This window comes from Lolium rigidum, chromosome 3, assembly GCF_022539505.1.
Source record: "Lolium rigidum isolate FL_2022 chromosome 3, APGP_CSIRO_Lrig_0.1, whole genome shotgun sequence".
NCBI classification, from domain to species: Eukaryota; Viridiplantae; Streptophyta; class Magnoliopsida; order Poales; family Poaceae; genus Lolium; species Lolium rigidum.
This window is the reverse complement of record NC_061510.1, coordinates 11,759,188-11,776,975: the sequence shown is the minus strand read 5'-3', so window position 1 is coordinate 11,776,975 and position 17,788 is coordinate 11,759,188. Positions and strand designations below refer to the sequence as shown.

Genomic DNA, 17,788 nt, shown 5'->3' with positions numbered 1-17,788 from the left:
AAGGTCTAATGGTGCAAAAGTAGCTCCCCTAAACCCTAAACCCTAAGCCGGGGAGGCTTCGAGCCCTAAACCCCTCTAAATCCCTAAACCACGACGCCGGAGGCATGAGAACCATGCATCATAAACCCTAACCCTAACCCTAAACCCTAAACCTATACCTAACCATAAATACTTACCTTTAAACTAAACCCTAGCCCTAGCCCCTAAACCCTAGCCCTAACCCTACACCTAACCCTAACCAGTAGATCAGGCACACCGTCGATCGTGTCTTAATGGCTCTGGCTGCGGGTATATGTGCCAAAGGTTCCCAATATTTGGTTCTCCATGTGTATATGTACTAAACAAACCTAAAAGAATGAAAAGTTACATTGGTGCACCCTCGCGCGGAGAAATCTAGGGGGGTAGACCCGCCGGGGCACACGTTCCGCTGTTTTGGGGGAGGAGGGGGATAACGACCGCCGGAGCACCGGAACCCCACCAAACCTTGCATGTGGACCTATTCTATGTGTCAAAGTGTGGTGCAAGGTCTAATGGTGCAAAAGTAGCTCCCCGGTGTGTGACCTTCCTCACATTTGGGCGATAACACTTAGCAGATTTTCCGAAGCGCGTACGTATTAATTGCTCTGAAACCCTGATATATGTGGGGCATGAACATGAAGAGTAATTTTGTATTGCACATTGTCTTAATTAACACTAATAAATATTCATCAAAAAGTAGAACTAAAAAAAAATAAGTATTAGATGAAATAAAATAGAAAGAAAAACAAATAAAATGAAGTATGGCGCACGGCAAAGAAGAAGTCGCACGGCAAAGGCGGCTTTGCCGTGCACTTTCTCTGGCCGCACGGCAAAGGGTGGCCACGGCAACGTCCCGGCCCTTTGCCGACCAGATTTTCTTTGCCGTGCGTCGTTTATTGGCTTTGCCGTCCGGGATTCTTTGCCGTGCGCATTTGATGGACTTTGCCGTGCACATTAACTTTGCCGTGCGGCACTGGTGAGTTTGCCGTGCACATGAACTTTGCCGTGCGCCCCGCTCTAACTTTACCGTGCGTATATTGTTTGCCGTGAGTGCCTCTTTCGGCGCACGGCAAAGATTTCTTTGCCGTGCGGTGCCTCACGACAATGATAGGCCGCACGGCAGCGCCTGTTTTTCCCGTAGTGCACTCATGTCCTTCATTTTCATGAAAACACATACTCCAATTTTCCCATGAAAATGTGTTCATACAATTCTGCACAATCACTGACATATCCGTTGGAAAAGTCAGGCTTGGACATATCAATTGGCACATGTAGTGGAATGAATAGCTAGCTGCCAACCTGGTTTGGCTATGTACGTGTAATCGTCTATACATGGGGCTATACATGTGTCGCTGCGTACTTCCATTTGCTTCATCTGATCTGATAGGAACACGGCAGCAGAACTGAAGCAGCAACGATGCTAGCTAGGTTCGGATGCCCGTCGTCGTGCAAACCAGCAAGTAGCCGCAACTATTGCTGCAAACCGTCCGCAGCTACGATGAGCACCAGGTAGCTGATGCAATGACGTGTATGCATGAATGATATTTATTGATAACTGACTGATGTAGTCGCATCTTGCATGGGGGTGCGCAGGAGGTGTCGGAGCGCAGTGAATAGTAGAGCAATGGTCGCCGGGCGGCGGGAGGAGGAGGAGGAATGGAGGAGGTATCTGGCGCCGGAGAGGTTCGAGGTGCTGGCGCATATGGAGCCGTGGGCCGAGGCGCACATGCTGCCGCTGCTGAAGCCGGCGGACGAGGCGTGGCAGCCGTCGGACCTGCTCCCGGACGCGGCGGCGCTGGGCGCTGACGGCTTCCACCAGGCGTGCCTCGATCTCCGCGCGAGAGCGGAGGGCGTGCCTGACGCCCAGCTGGTGTGCCTGGTGGGCAACATGGTCACCGAGGAGGCGCTCCCCACGTACCAGAGCATGTCGAACCGCTTCGAGGCCACCCGCGACGCCACGGGCGCCGACGGCACCGCCTGGGCGCGGTGGATCCGCGGCTGGTCTGCTGAGGAGAACCGCCACGGCGACGTGCTCAGCCGGTACATGTCCCTCTCCGGCCGCCTCGACATGAGGCAGGTGGAGCGCACCGTGCACCGCCTCATCGCCTCCGGCATGGCCATGCACGCTCCGGCGTCCTCGTACCACGGATTCGTCTACGTCGCCTTCCAGGAGCGCGCCACCTCCATCTCCCACGGCAACATGGCACGCCAGGTGGGTGCGCACGGCGACGCGTCGCTGGCCCGCATCTGCGGCGCCATCGCCGCGGACGAGAAGCGGCACGAGGCCGCATACACTCGCGTCGTGAACAAGCTCTTCGAGCTCGACCCGGACGCCACCGTGCGCGCCATGGCGTACATGATGCGGCGCCGGATCACCATGCCGGCCGCGCTCATGGAAGACGGCCGCGACGCCGACCTCTTCGCGCACTACGCCGCCGCCGCGCAGCAGGCCGGGGTGTACACTGCGTCCGACTACCGCGGCATTCTTGAGCACCTGATCCGGCAGTGGCGGGTGGAGGAGCTCGCGGCTGGGCTGTCCAGCGAGGGGAGGCGCGCGCGGGACTATGTCTGCGCTCTGCCGGACAAGATCCGGAGGATGGAGGAAAAGGCCCACGACAGGGTGCGGAAGGAACCCACCCCGGTCATGTTTAGCTGGATCTTTGACAGGCCTGTCAGTGTCATTCTGCCTTGATTCGAACCAAGAGGCTACATTAGACCGTGTTACGGCTCCTCCAGCCAGCGTGACGGCTTTGGCCCAGCAAGCCTTTGGAGGCGTCACCTTTCTTCTTAAAAAGTCTGTCGCTGGTTTATTTATTACTAGGAAAAATGCCCGTGCGTTGCAACGGGGCGAAAACAACAAACATCTAAGAAAACTATCTAAATTTTTACTATGATCGCCCTGCGTTAACCACCCAAGTTCGTCTTTTAGTCGTAGTATTAAGCTTTTACTCCATTCATTACATATTAGTTGTCATGTCGCTCATTTAGTACAAAGCAACAACTAATATTGAACATACAGGGAGTATTACATTTTATTTGATACATTCTTTTGTACTTCACTTTTATTGATTATTTAATGTACATGTTAGATGAGTAATCTACGTACTTTGTTTTGTCCCTCTCATTGCTTATCTCTCCTCGGCCCCTTGATGTTCTCTCCCTCCTGGACCAACCTACCGCCCCAACTACTCCATGCTTTTCCTCGACCTCCTCCCTCCAGGTTCCCCTCTTCCACAATTGCCACGACAACCTCCCTCCTTATCCCCCTCTTCTCACCCATGTGTGGATCTCGATGGGGGCACACATGCAGCTACTGGATGCGCCGTTCGTGCGGAGAAGACTACCGTTGGCCTGCTCGAAGGCGAGTGGAGTTGGGGTATGCCCTTGTTTACTCTTTCTCTTCCCTCTATTTGGGGGAGGACGACAGAAGCTTTAATCGCTACCGTTGGCTGATGCCCCAGCCAAAATATCCATGGATACTATCTCTTTTCAAATGCCTTTAAGACCTAGTCACTTGAATGGTCCACTAAATTCAACATCAAAGTAATAATCAAGTTACATGTGTGTTGCTACGGGTTGATTTTAGTTAAGTATTTTTTAGACTATAAATAATTTGAGTTCTATCATTGCATATTATGCGTATCGACGGTCATCGAAATGACACAAACAATATACCGTTAGATAGATACCAATCTCCGGCAAGTTTATGATGTAGAGCACTTTTGAAGATCCCGACGGTTTAGTGTTGTTTCGAATATGCTTAGATCTGTTTTCCCCAATTTTATGGCTTTTCATATTGTTTGTCAATCTGGTATTATAGGTACTCATAGGTTGAATAGAAGTTTAGGAACCAGCCTCACCATCACTCAGATTTAGTGGAAGCATTAGCCATAAAGCCCAATCAATCCCGGTTTCGAACATGCAGATTTTAAAGAGCTTTATTTTAAGCGTGGCCTTCCATGGGAAAAGCAACTCAGATAATATTTATATATTGACCTAGTATTCATAATATGCATTCTGATTGTAAAGGTGTATTTCATATCCTCAACTCGAATTGAAAGTCACGATATCGTTAAAATTTATGTCTTCGACCCGACTCTATGTCTTGCAATTTCTATTGCCATCATCTCAAAGATGAGAAAGTTAAACTACAGTCGGCCTAATATTTTCCTAAACTGAACCTGCGTAAAGTAATAGGCTACACTTTTCTTGACCTGACCTAGAGATTTCTTCAATTGGAAAATCGCATCTAGCCTCGCATCACTCCTACATGATATTCAGAACGGCACGACCTGGTGGTTCAGAGCGACGTCCCGCCCGGCAAGTTCACAAATCCGGATGCGCTGAACTCCAGACTTCCATGTGGCCTCCAGCGGACGATTTGGGGCAGCTCGGCCGGGAGGTTCAGACCAACTTCCTGCCCGGCAGATGGCAGACGACCCACCGGCTCAAGCGACCTTTGCCACGGCACCCATGAACAGAGGGAACTGAAACCCCGCGCGAGGACGGAGCATACCTGAGTCTCAGGTGCTCAGTGCTAACCGCCAACATAGTCTCTATCTGTCTTTGCCAGTAGCTCCCGTGGAGAGGATTTCAGGAAGGACCGTGCTGATAATCCTCCGAAGGATTAATCCTCCCGAACCTCCGACTCCTCCTGATGACACGTGTCTACCGGGACCATTCTCATGTGTACACAGCAAAAAGAAAAATAAACAAAAAGCAAATCTCCAATGCCATGCGCGCCTACTGGCCGCACCTTCCTCCCGAAGCACGAACGAAGTCTGGCGAGGGACCTCACCGGCAAAGCATGGACTCCGGCAGGAAGCGCCGCTGCCCCTCCTGCAGCATCGGCGCCTTGCAGCACCGTCGGCGGCGTTCGAAAGCAAAGTTGCAGCACCGTCGGCGGCGTTCGAAAGCAAAGTTGCAGCACCGCCGACGGCGCCAACGTCGGCAAGCCTGCATCACCGCGACGACTCCACGGCTGGCTTGTAGCACGGAGACAGCACTGACGAAGACGATGTTTGCCGCTTGCAGCTCTAGCACTACACATTTGCAGCACAGGCGACGTACCATTGAAGCTCCGGCGGCACACCATTAAAGCTCCGGCGACGCACCAATGAAGATCGGGCCGTTGCTGCTTGCAGCTCCGGCGGTACGACTTTGCAGCACTGGCGGCGCACCATTGAAGCTCCGGTGGTGCACCATTGAAGCTTGGCCGTTGGCGCTTGCAGCACCTGCCTCCCAGCGCCATTAGCAGCAACAGACGAGCACGGCGGAGATGGCTGGTAGCGCCGCCGCAGCACACTAGCAGCAACGACCCACACCGTATGTAGCTCCGCCGCACACTGGTCACCCATCACCAGCCGAGCCTCGCAGCACCGTCGTGCACCGACCGCAGCCATAGCGCCAGGCCTTTGCAGCTCCACCGAGAACCCATGGCAGCATCTTGTCTAGCCTCGAAGCACGGCGGCGCCATTAGCAGCAGCGGGCGAGCACGGCGGCTGCGACTTGCAGGTTCCAGGCCAGCTTCACTGCTCGGGTCTCCGTCGACCCGCTGCTCGATCTCCGCCACCCCACAGCTTGGAGCTCCGCCGCCCTACTCATGGGAGCTCCGCCGCCACGCATCACGGTGGCGCCCCGGCAGCAGCGGCGCGCCTCACTACGGTGGAGGGAGGTCATGGCATCGTGGTGATGTTGCGAGATGAAAGAGAAGAAAACAGGGAAGAATAAGTGGAGGAGGAGAGCGCTGAAGGGATAAGGTCAGGTGGTGGTGGGCCTTCCCACCGCTGTCTTCTGATGCAACGCGCCACGCGGCGCACAGAGGAGCCGAAGGCTGCCAGGAACTCCATCCTCCGGAGGAATTAAAGGATTTTCCTTTCAGGAAAGCAAAGAATAACATAGTAGCACGCCACCACTTCCACACGCCTCACCGCCGGGTACACCTGCTAAGAGCACCCTGTTATCACCAGATTTTAGACAAATCCAGAGGTGGGCCGGGCTTGGAAGATTACATGTGGAAGATTTCTGAAGCGGCCTGGCACGAAGGGTTTTGGGCTGAATTGCCCGTGTATCTTTATTTAGTAGTTTATTATCTTAGATAAGGGTTAGAGTTTGTATCGTGCACGATGGGATATTCCCACGTTAGAAAGTCCCTGGACTATAAATATGTACCTAGGGTTTATGGAATAAACAACAACTCACGTTCAACCCCAAAACAAACCAATCTCGGCGCATCGCCAACTCCTTCGTCTCGAGGGTTTCTATCGGGTAAGCGACATGCTGCCTAGATCGCATCTTGCGATCTAGGCAGCCTAAGCCCCACGTTGTTCATGCGTTGCTCGTACTTGAGCGCTTTTGATGGCGAGCAACGTAGTTATCAGTAGATGTGTTAGGGTTAGCATTGTTCTTCGTTTAAGCATGCTTACGTAGTGCAACCCTTGCATATCTGGCCGCCCTCACGCCTATCTCGGGTGTGGGGCGGCACCCGCTTGATCATTATTTAGTAGATCTGATCCGTTACGATTGCTCCTTGTTCTACAAGGATTAGTTTAATATCCGCAATAGTTAGGCCTTACAAAGGGGGAGGATCCGATGGCACGTAGGGTGGCGCTCGCAAGTCCTAAACGGGATGTTCGAGGATCAACTTCATGTTGGTTTTTAGGCCTTGTTTAGGATCGGCTTACGAGCACGGTGCGTGGCCGCGAGGCCCAACCTGGAGTAGGATGATCCGATTATGCGGTGAAAACCCTAAATCGTCGTAGATCTCATTAGCTCTATCTTGATCAAGCGAGGACCACCAAGTATTCGTGCACCTCGTACGAATCATGGGTGGATCGGCTCTTTGAGCCGATTCACGGGATAACCGAGGAGCCGATCGAGGCTCGTATTTAATGTTTACATGTATGCCACGCAGGAAACTAAGCGAGGCATCCCCATCACCTTCCGACCGGGTATAGGTCAGGTGGCACGCCCTTGCACTTCGCATCGCCGCGTGTGACCGGAAGAGCATTGCGGGCCGTCGCTCGAGGGGTCTCGGCCAGCCGCGGCTCTAGGCTCTTCCCGGCTCTACGGTGTTGACAAGGCCGCTGCCCGCCGGTGGGTTTTGGCGATCAACACATTCGGCACGCCCGGTGGGACAATCGTCTACATCAACCACATCGCCATCTACATCTAAGATGGCGGACGGCACGCCGGTCACCTACGAGGATCCGCCGACGACCTCAAGAAGCAATACAACGAGATCAAGGCCACCCTCGAAGCCGACCTCATCGGCTCTTTTCGGAGAACCCGTTCCCATGGCATCGGATGGAAGGGATTCTCACCGCAAGGTGCGCTCGATGGGATAGACCTCTCTACCCCGTCGGAGGAACGCACCGAGGGTGCAGCGGCGGGAGATCAACTACACGGTGGCTCACTCGCTACACCGCCACTCGAGAACTTGGTCAACGTGTTGGAGCGTGTCGCTCGCGCGTGATCCGAGGAGATCATGAGCCACCGGTACTCGCCGTCGGGACCAGCTCTCGGGACTCATCAAGGAGAGTTGCCACTCCGGTCCCGTCCACCGCTGCCATATGCGTTGGCAGCACTCTGCTGAAGTGCCGACTACACCGGCATTCCTCGTCTACGAGGATTGGTGGCGACCCTAGTGACTACCAGTTCTTAATGGAGGCGCCTAAGGAGATCCCTCACGGATACGCGTGCATGTATGTGCCGGATTGTGGTGGCCGGGCACTCACAAACCAGGCCACAACATCGGGGACTCCGGCGAAGACGGGAGGAACGTCGGCGACGAGCTTGAGAGCGGACGTGGCTAACTAAATGCGCCACGCCGACGAAACTCCCGAGCCCGGCTCCTGCGCGTGGCCCGGAGCTGGAAAAGCAAACATGGCTGGCCAAGTACGCCACCCCGGCGAATCTTCGAGTGCAACTCTACGGCCGGCACGGCGGATCGGATCGGTACCATGCCGAGAGACCGAGTTCGGCATGATGCCGAAAAGAAGAGGCGATCGGCTATTCCAAGCCGTACCCCGACGATTACGAGATGATCCCGCTGCCACCTAAATATCGGCTCCCCGACTTCTCCAAATTCGGTGGAACGAGATGGCTCCAGCTCCATCGAGCACGTCGGCCGATATTTGGCTCAACTAGGACCGGCTTCGGTGTCGGATCAGCTACGCGTGAGGCTCTTTTCACGGTCCCTCACGGGATCGGCTTTTGGATGGTACACCTCTTTGCCGACAAACTCCATCCAGTCTTGGAAGCAATTGGAAGAACAGTTCCATATGCAATACCATTCAGAAGCTTCCGAGTCCGGCATTGCCGATCTAGCACAACTACGTCGAAGCGCGGGAAACGGTGACGGAATACATCCAGGCGCTTCGGGAATCTTAGGAACCGATGTTATTCGGTTCGTATAAGCTGAAAAGGAAGCGGTCGAGTTGGCGGTAACACAGCTCAAGGACATGGCCTCCCAAGCGGATTATCCCTCGTCGGCGCACATGGTTCGAAACTATCGGCATATGAACAGCGCCATCCCGACCTGTACCAAGACAAGTTCAAGCGTGCGGTAGTTATGGTCGATACGAGAGGAAGATGAAGTGCCTGCGGGAGACCAAGAAATAGCGAGTGGCTGAGTGGACTCGGGGAGGAACCCCGTGGCCTGCAAATGGGTAAAGCCACCGGGGCCGCCCGAGGGATTTGATTTTGACGTGACCAAGACGCGAACAAATCTTCGACCTCCTGCTCAAGGAGAAACGAGTTGACGATTCTCGAAGGTCTCAAGTTCCCCACGGCGAAAGAGCTAAACGGAAAGCCGTACCGCAAATTCCACAACTCGCTTTCCCATGCCACACCAACGGCCGGGTGTGGCGTCGGCACATCCAAGCGGCGATAGAGAAGGGGCGGCTAATTTTCAACCGGTACGCCATGAAGGTCGACACCCAACCCTTCCCCGCCGTTAACATGGTGGAAATCACCTACCCCGAAGGTTGCCAGCCGGGTCCCTCGTTCGAGCATCAACATGGTAGGACACCGGAAACCACTCGGCAAAGATGGGGATGAGGGCAGGCTGCTCTCATAGCAAGGATACGAGAGGAGGCCGCTCCACGCGATCGGCTCCGTCATGATGGCAAGCGCTATGTCACGAGAGGGAGAGGTGAAGAATATAAGATATCGGCGACCCCTCTGCGATCACCTCCTCAACAAATATGTGAGTCGGTATGACCAACGCCGACGGCCCAATTACGATGATAGAGGAGATCGTCGGCTAGAGAAGCCGAGAAGATATCGTCGGCAGGATCGCGATGAGGAGGAGCACGAGCGCCGTGCCACGGAAGCATCAAGGGAGCAAGATGACAACGCCGGACATTGGGACTGCCCCTTCTTCGGACACTTGCTGGGATTCGGGAATGAGCCGATTGCCCACAATCGGCAATTGCCCAGAATGCAATCGAAAAAGAAGGAGGCAGCCAACGTGTCCGTGTTCGAGCGCCTAGGGCCTCTCCCGCCACAAAGCAAACGCGCTGAGTCACCTCGTTGGGCAGATCTTGAGGATTCGGAAGACGAGGGAGAAGTGGAAGAAGACAGGTACCACCGGCCAAGGTGGTGCCCCGACGGACTCAGCCGTTCCCAAAAGCGCGGGGTTCGGCGATTGCGCGGCCGGAGGAAGCCGAAAGGTTATACCGCATACGCTAAGGAAGGCACGACCTGATGCGGCTGCAAAGGTTCAGCGAACCCTGGATGAAGAGGGTCGTCCACGGAAAATGGAGTGGCGCCCTAAACGGAGGAAAGCCGATGATGAGACATCGGCTGGCACAAACATGGTACTCGTCTTGCCGACGAGCTTAGCCCTCCACGACTCTACGGAGCACTCAAGGTGGACGACGACAAGCGCATCAAGTCGGAGGTTGGGTTGGTTTTATCCAGCTGACCAAGTAGCAAGATCAAACCAATGAGCAAACCCGGAGAGGCTGATCCTTGTGATCGGCCCCAAAAAATTTATGAAGGGAACTTACAAAACCTTCAACGAGCAAGCAACGTGGAGGCCGATTTCAGCAATCGGCCAAAATTATCCTCACTCACCATTCTGCCTGGGTTCAACATGTTATCCAACAGAGCCGATACCATCAATTCTCTTGACAGAATCGGCTTGGGGGCACCCAGGTAGATAAAATACGAGGATATGCAATGGAAGCATCTCATCTTCTGGTGATGGGTATTGGAATATGGGGGCCGATGCACAGGTCGGCCGTAAAAAAAAAGTGAAAATTCGAAAATTTTCGAACACAGCCGATGCAGCAGGCATCGACTTAAGGATATAACAGCCGATGGGGAGTAACTGTTACGATCAGAGGGTCAATGGAACTGAAGAAACTCGGGGGGCAGCTCGCCTTGAAGATTCTCTGCTTTGGGAAGCCGATTTATGTTCAAATCGGCTAGCTCGGTGATGGCGTGTATTTCACACGTTCGTTGGGCAACCCCAAGAGGAAGGTATGATGCGCACAGCAGCAAGTTTTCCCTCAGAAAGAAACCAAGGTTTATCGAACCAGGAGGAGCCAAGAAGCACGTTGAAGGTTGATGGCGGCGGGATGTAGTGCGGCGCAACACCGGAGATTCCGGCGCCAACGTGGAACCTGCACAACACAACCAAGCTACTTTGCCCCAACGAAACGAGTGAGGTTGTCAATCTCACCGGCTTGCTGTAACAAAGGATTAACCGTATTGTGTGGAAGATGATTGTTTGCGAGAGAAAACGAGTAGAAACAAGTATTGCGGTAGATTGTATTTCGATAAAGAGAATTGGACCGGGGTCCACGAGTTCACTAGAGGTGTCTCTCCCATAAGACGAACAGCATGTTGGGTGAACAAATTACGGTTGGGCAATTGACAAATAAAGAGAGCATGACAATGCACATACATATCATGATGAGTATAGTGAGATTTAATTGGGCATTACGACAAAGTACATAGACCGCCATCCAACTGCATCTATGCCTAAAAAGTCCACCTTCGGGTTATCATCCGAACCCCCTCCGGTATTAAGTTGCAAACAACGAGACAATTGCATTAAGTATGGTGCGTAATGTAATCAACAACTACATCCTTAGACATAGCATCAATGTTTTATCCCTAGTGGCAACGAGCACAACACAACCTTAGAACTTTACATCCTTGTCCCAGGTGTCAATGCGAGGCATGAACCCACTATCGAGCATAAGTACTCCCTCTTGGAGTTAAAAGCATCTACTTGGCCGGAGCATCTACTAATAACGGAGAGCATGCAAGATCATAAACAACACATAAGCATAACTTTGATAATCAACATAACAAGTATTCTCTATTCATCGGATCCCAACAAACGCAACATATAGAATTACATATAGATGATCTTGATCATGATAGGCAGCTCACAAGATCCGACAATGATAGCACAATGGGGAGAAGACAACCATCTAGCTACTGCTATGGACCCATAGTCCGAGGGGTAGACTACTCACTCATCACTCCGGAGGCGACCATGGCGGTGTAGAGTCCTCCGGGAGATGAATCCCCTCTCCGGCGGGGTGCGGAGGCGATCTCCGAGGATCCCCCGAGATGGGATCGGCGGCGACGGCGTCTCGGTAATGTTTTCCGTATCGTGGCTCTCGGTGCTGGGGGTTTCGTCACGGAGGCTATTTGTAGGCGGAAGGGCAGGTCAAGAGGCGGCACAGGGGGCCCACACCACAGGCCGGCGCGGCCAAGGGGGGGGCCGCGCCGCCCTAGGGTTTGGCGCCCCGTGGCCCCTCTTCGTCTCTCCTTCGGACTTACGGAAGCTTCGTGAGAAAATAGGCCTCCGGGCTTTTATTTCGTCCAATTCCGAGAATATTTCTTTACTAGGATTTCGAAACCAAAAACGACAGAAAACGACAAGCGGCACTTCGGCATCTTGTTAATAGGTTAGTTCCAGAAAATGCACGAATATGATATAAAGTGTGCATAAAACATGTAGATAACATCAATAATGTGGCATGGAACACAAGAAATTATCGATACGTTGGAGACGTATCACTCGGCATAAGAAGCTCCCTCAAACATGATCGAGCCCAGGTCCATACAACTCTGTTTTGCCTCGGCTAAGACTCGGGGGGCAACAAGCCTGGAAGGTGCCCTGTGTTTAATAGCCGATTAGAGTCACCTCGGCTGCGGCTGCGTCATGATCGTCTCAGGGAGGAACTGGGAAGGAAAAGCCGTCGTCCGGTACAGGGATTGGACTGTGCTGTGTTGCTGCAAGAAAAGGAAAGGGACTGGATTCTCAAAATAGCCGATGAGTTGTTGTCGGCTAAGGAATTGCGAAGAATTCGGTCGGATATCTAATCGCGAGAGGAGCTCTTAGCCTACGAGCTAATTAGAATCCGGTTTCCTCGGCGTTCAAAAGGGAAGAAGTCCGACGCGTTACTATCGGTCTTAGCATAACAAACGGAAGGAATGGAATTGGAGCGATTAAAGGATGACTGGAAAGAACAATTTCATTAATTCCAAGGAGCGGCTTTACAAGAAAGAGCCGATGGCTCTCAAAAGAGGGATCACGGTGCCTAGTGCACTGCTACTACTAGTCCTATACTACTAGTCGTCGCTGTCCTCGTCATCGCCGCCGTCGACGTCGTCGGCGCTGCTCCCGAGGGAGCTCCTCGTCGCTGCTGCCCCGGCCCTTGGCCGGAGCCTCTTCCTCCTCGTCATCATCATCATCCTCGCTGTCCGCCCGGGAGCGGAAGCGCTTGGTCGGCGGATACCCGATGGAGGAGGAGGAGTCATCCTCCTCCTCTTCCTCTTCGTCATCATCTTCGTCCTCGCTGTCCGCCCACATGAGGGGGCGCTTCTTCGGCGGGAGCTTGGCGGAGGGGAGGCCTTGGCCTTCGCTGCTTCTCCTTCTTTCTCCTCCTTGTCGGAGGAGAAGGGATTCACTTGCGGGGTGGAGGCTCGTCCTTGTTCTTCTTCTTCGGCGAAGATTGGGGGAAGAGTTTTGAGAAGGAAGAGGAAGAGGAAGACATTGCTACGGGAGGAGAGGGTTTTTTGGTGCCGATAGGCTGGGATGGAATAGAGGATAAAGAGAGCTAACCAGTCGGCACGGTTAAATAATGAGAAATCTGGTGAAGGTTTAATGCCATTACGGCTTCCAAGGGATCGATGCCAAAGCTGTCGAGAATTTTTAGAGAAGGCTGAGAAGACGGGGCATAATGATGACGGATCTTTGTAACGGCTCTGCTCCGCCACGACATGACCCTTCGAAGGGAAAGCATAATGATTTTGGAAATGTTATTTCCAAAACCAGGGGAGCATGTGTTATCACCAGATTTTAGACAAATCCGGAGGTGGGCCGGGCTTGGAAGATTACATGTGGAAGATTTCTGAAGCGGCCTGGCACGAAGGGTTTTGGGCTGAATTGCCCGTGTATCTTTATTTAGTAGTTTATTATCTTAGATAAGGGTTAGAGTTTGTATCGTGCACGATGGGATATTCCCACGTTAGAAAGTCCCCTGGACTATAAATATGTACCTAGGGTTTATGGAATAAACAACAACTCACGTTCAACCCCAAAACAAACCAATCTCGGCGCATCGCCAACTCCTTCGTCTCGAGGGTTTCTATCGGGTAAGCGACATGCTTGCCTAGATCGCATCTTGCGATCTAGGCAGCACAAGCTCACGTTGTTCATGCGTTGCTCGTATCGAAGCGCTTTTGATGGCGAGCAACGTAGTTATCATTAGATGTGTTAGGGTTAGCATTGTTCTTCGTTTAAGCATGCTTACGTGCGCAACCCTTGCATATCTAGCCGCCCTCACGCCTATCTCAGGTGTGGGGGTGGCACCCCGCTTGATCATTATTTAGTAGATCTGATCCGTTACGATTGCTCCTTGTTCTACAAGGATTAGTTTAATATCTGCAATAGTTAGGCCTTACAAAGGGGGAGGATCCAGGTGGCACGTAGGGTGGCGCTCGCAAGTCCTAAACGGGATGTTCCGAGGATCAACTTCATGTTGGTTTTTAGGCCTTGTTTAGGATCGACTTACGAGCACCGTGCGTGGCCGCGAGGCCCAACCTGGAGTAGGATGATCCGATTATGCGGTGAAAACCCTAAATCATCGTAGATCTCATTAGCTCTATCTTGATCAAGCGGGACCACCAAGTATTCGTGCACCCCGTACGAATCATGGGTGGATCGGCTCTTTGAGCCGATTCACGAGATAACTCGAGAGCCGATCGAGGCTCGTATTTAATGTTTACATGTATGCCACCGCAGAAACTAAGCGAGGCATCCCCATCACCTTCCACGACCAGGTATAGGTCGGGTGGCACGCCCTTGCACTTCGCATCGCCGCGTGTGACCAGAAGAGCATTGCGGGCCGTCGCTCGGAGGGGTCTCAGCCAGCCGCAGCTCTAGGCTCTTCCCGGCTCTACGGTGTTGACAAGGCCGCTGCCCGCCGGTGGGTTTTGGCAGTCAACACACCCATAGCGAAGCGCTAATTTGCAAGCAATGGGAAAGAAAACCCAGATGTTTTGGCAGTTCCAGCATCAGTCCCGGCTATTTTCTTAGCATCGGCGCATAAAGTGTATCCCAACGCTTGAATAGGCCTTGCAGATTAGAGCTTCTAGGCGGTGGCGCTTGCCGCATGCGGTACTCGAGTCCATCCAAAGAATTTCAAGTGCATGTGCATTGGCCAAGCTCACAAGGACAGCGATGCGCCGCCGAGAAAACCCGCAGCTTGCCTAGTTACCTAAGGAGACCGCCGCAGTACCATATGCAGACGTCCGCCGACCGGCGCAATCTCAGCCGCAACCATTCGCTGACCGGCGCAATCCCCACGGCAGTCGGGCGCCGCTTGCCTCAACCCAAAAACAATTCAAGAACCACACCTTGATTGTTGATGCTCAAACATGCAGCTTCGCATCCGGAGCGTCTTGGCCTCCTCTTTGCCCGCCATGGGCCATGGCCTTTGACCGAAGTGAAATCGATCGAATCTTGCGGGTTAGAGGAAGCCCTCCTCTTTGCCCCTTGGACCACGGAAGAGAAATCGATCGGATGCATGTCGGGCGACACCCTCCTCCTTGCCCGTCATGGCCGAGAAGAAAAATCAACAAAATCTTGCAGGTTTGGGGATGCGGGGATAGGAGGAGGCGTTCTCCTCGTTTATATATATATATCAGATTCCGTGGAGAGGGGGTTGATTTGATTTGGTATATAGGATTCGAGTTCTGTTTGAACTGCGACCTGTTCCGAGATACCTCCCTCTAGGCGTTGGATTCCCGGAGAAGCACGACTCACGAAGGAGTTGTGGTACCGCAATACACGGGGCAGCTCATACGGTCGAGGACGGGCGAATCGCGCCAGCACATGAAGAAGATGGAGTCTACAACAGTTCACGTTGGCCCACTCGGTCAGACGATGGATGCAACGGAATAAAAGAACGAAACGGTACGTGGCAATTGTGCTGTAATATGCGGATCGGTGGGAGGGTAAAACGGTCCTAGAAAAAGTTGGACGAAAATTTTGGCAGAAACCTTAGCTCCTTTATTATTAGGTATAGATTTTTACCTTCCATATTTCTTTGAACCCGTGGTCCTTCGCCCGTTCTATTTTTTTGCATTTTAGCACCGAGAATTTGTTCCCTTTTCCCCCTCTTTCTCTCTCTCATTTGCCCTCGGAACAACATATGGCCGCCCCTATGCCCAAGCCATGCCACCACCTTCAATCTTGACGATAGGCCCATGAAATGGTAGCTATCCACTATAAGTAAGGATCTTCATGCGGTATAATCATGTTTGTGAAGCAGTTTTACTTTAAAGTGGTGCAAGGATTTTCCTATATACATCACCCTTACACTCCCATATTATGACCTGCTAAAAAAGAGTAAGGGGTTTCGACCCTTCTTCGCGTGATTTCATGTGCCCCTATTTGGGAGGCTCCACAATGTCTTCCCGCTAGCTTTTCATCGAAGGTGGTGATTCCATGTGAATTTACACTTTGTTTGTGTTCTAATAGGTCACATAAACATGAAAAAAAAAACAAAGTGGCAAAGTTCATAGAAAACTGGGTCGGTGCCCATGAAATGGTAGTTACCCACTATAAGTAAGGACCTTCTTGTGAAGCAGTTTTACTTTGAAGTGGTGCAAGGATTTTCCTATATATATCACACCCTTACACTCCCATATTACGACCGACTAAAAAAGAGTAAGGGGTTTCGACCCTTCTTCGTGTGATTTCATGTGCCCCTGTTCGGGAGGCTCCACGATGTCTCCCCGCTATCTTTACATCGAAGGTGGTCATTCCATGTGAATTTACCCTTTATTTGTGTTCTAATAGGTCACATCAACGTCAAAACCCCCCAAAGTGGCAAAGTTCATAGAAAACTGGGTCGGTGCCCATGAAATGGTTGTTATCCACTATAAGTTAGAATCTTCATGCGGTATAGCTATGTTTAAGGTAAACAAAATAAAGATTCCAATCATTATCGAATAAGTTAAGGTAAGTGATACGTCTCCAACGTATCTATAATTTCCGATGTTCCATGCTTGTTTTATGACAATACCAACATGTTTTGTTCACACTTTATATCATTTTTATGCGTTTTCCGGAACTAACCTATTGACGAGATGCCGAAAGGCCAGTTGCTGTTTTCTGCTGTTTTTGGTTTCAGAAATCCTAGTAAGGAAATATTTTCGGAATCGGACGAAATCAATTCCGGGGATCTTATAATTTCGTGAAGCTTCCAGAGCACCGGAGAAGGGCCAGAGAGGTGCCAGGGGGCCCACACCACACCCCGGCGCGGCCAGGGGGGCGCCCCCCTATGGTTTGGGCAGCCCGTGGCCCCTCCGACTCCGATTCTTCGCCTATATAAGCCGTCGTGACCTAAAAACATCGACAGAAAGAATCACGAGACGAAAACCCATCCAGAGCCGCCGCCATCGCGAAAGTCAATTTCGGGGGACAGAACTCTCTGTTCCGGCACCCTGCCGGGACGGGGAATTGCCCCCGGAGCCGTCTCCACCGCCGTCTTCACCGCCATCTTCACCGCCATCGCTGCCTCTATGATGAGGAGGGAGTAATCCATCCCCGAGGCTGAGGGCTTCGCTGTAGCTATGTGGTTCATCTCTCTCCCATGTACCTCAATACAATAATCTCATGAGCTGCTTTACATGATTGAGATTCATATGAGTTTTGTATCACAATTCATCTATGTGCTACTCTAGTGATGTTATTAAAGTAGTTCTATTCCTCCTGTACGTGTGTAAAGGCGACAGTGTGTGCACCGTGTTAGTACTTGGTTTATGCTATGATTATGATCTCTTGTAGATTATGAAGTTAACTATTGCTATGATAATATTGATGTGATCTATTCCTCCTACATATGCATGAAGGTTACGGTGTGCATGCTATGCTAGTACTTGGTTTAGTCCGTTGATCTATCTTACACTAAAGGTTACTAAAACATGAGCATTATTGTGGAGCTTGTTAACTCCGGCATTGAGGGTTCGTGTAATCCTACGCAATGTGTTCATCATCCAACAAAAGTGTAGAGTATGCATTTATCTATTCTGTTATGTGATCAATGTTGAGAGTGTCCACTAGCGAAAGTGTAATCCCTAGGCCTTGTTCCTAAATATCGCTATCGCTCGCTTGTTTATTGTTTTACTTGCGTTACTCACTCGCTGCGTTACTACTGCTCATATTTATTCATACCACCTATATTTCACTATCTCTTCGCCGAACTATTGCACCTATTAGGTGTGTTGGGGA

The 17,788-nt window shown here is 51.9% G+C and overlaps 1 protein-coding gene across 1 annotated transcript; it reads left to right on the top strand.

The window, feature by feature from the left end:
• The first annotated feature begins 1,669 nt into the window (after positions 1-1,669).
• Positions 1,670-2,710, top strand: LOC124694553 (acyl-[acyl-carrier-protein] desaturase 7, chloroplastic). The gene has a single exon (XM_047227527.1). The coding sequence runs from the start codon at positions 1,721-1,723 to the stop codon at positions 2,708-2,710; it is 990 nt and encodes a 329-aa protein (XP_047083483.1). The 5' UTR covers positions 1,670-1,720.
• The last annotated feature ends 15,078 nt before the right edge of the window (positions 2,711-17,788 follow it).

Coding starts and splice junctions, on each gene's coding strand:
- LOC124694553 (XM_047227527.1), top strand. CDS start 1,721: ATGGAGCCGTGGGCCGAGGCGCACATGCTGCCGCTGCTGAAGCCGGCG.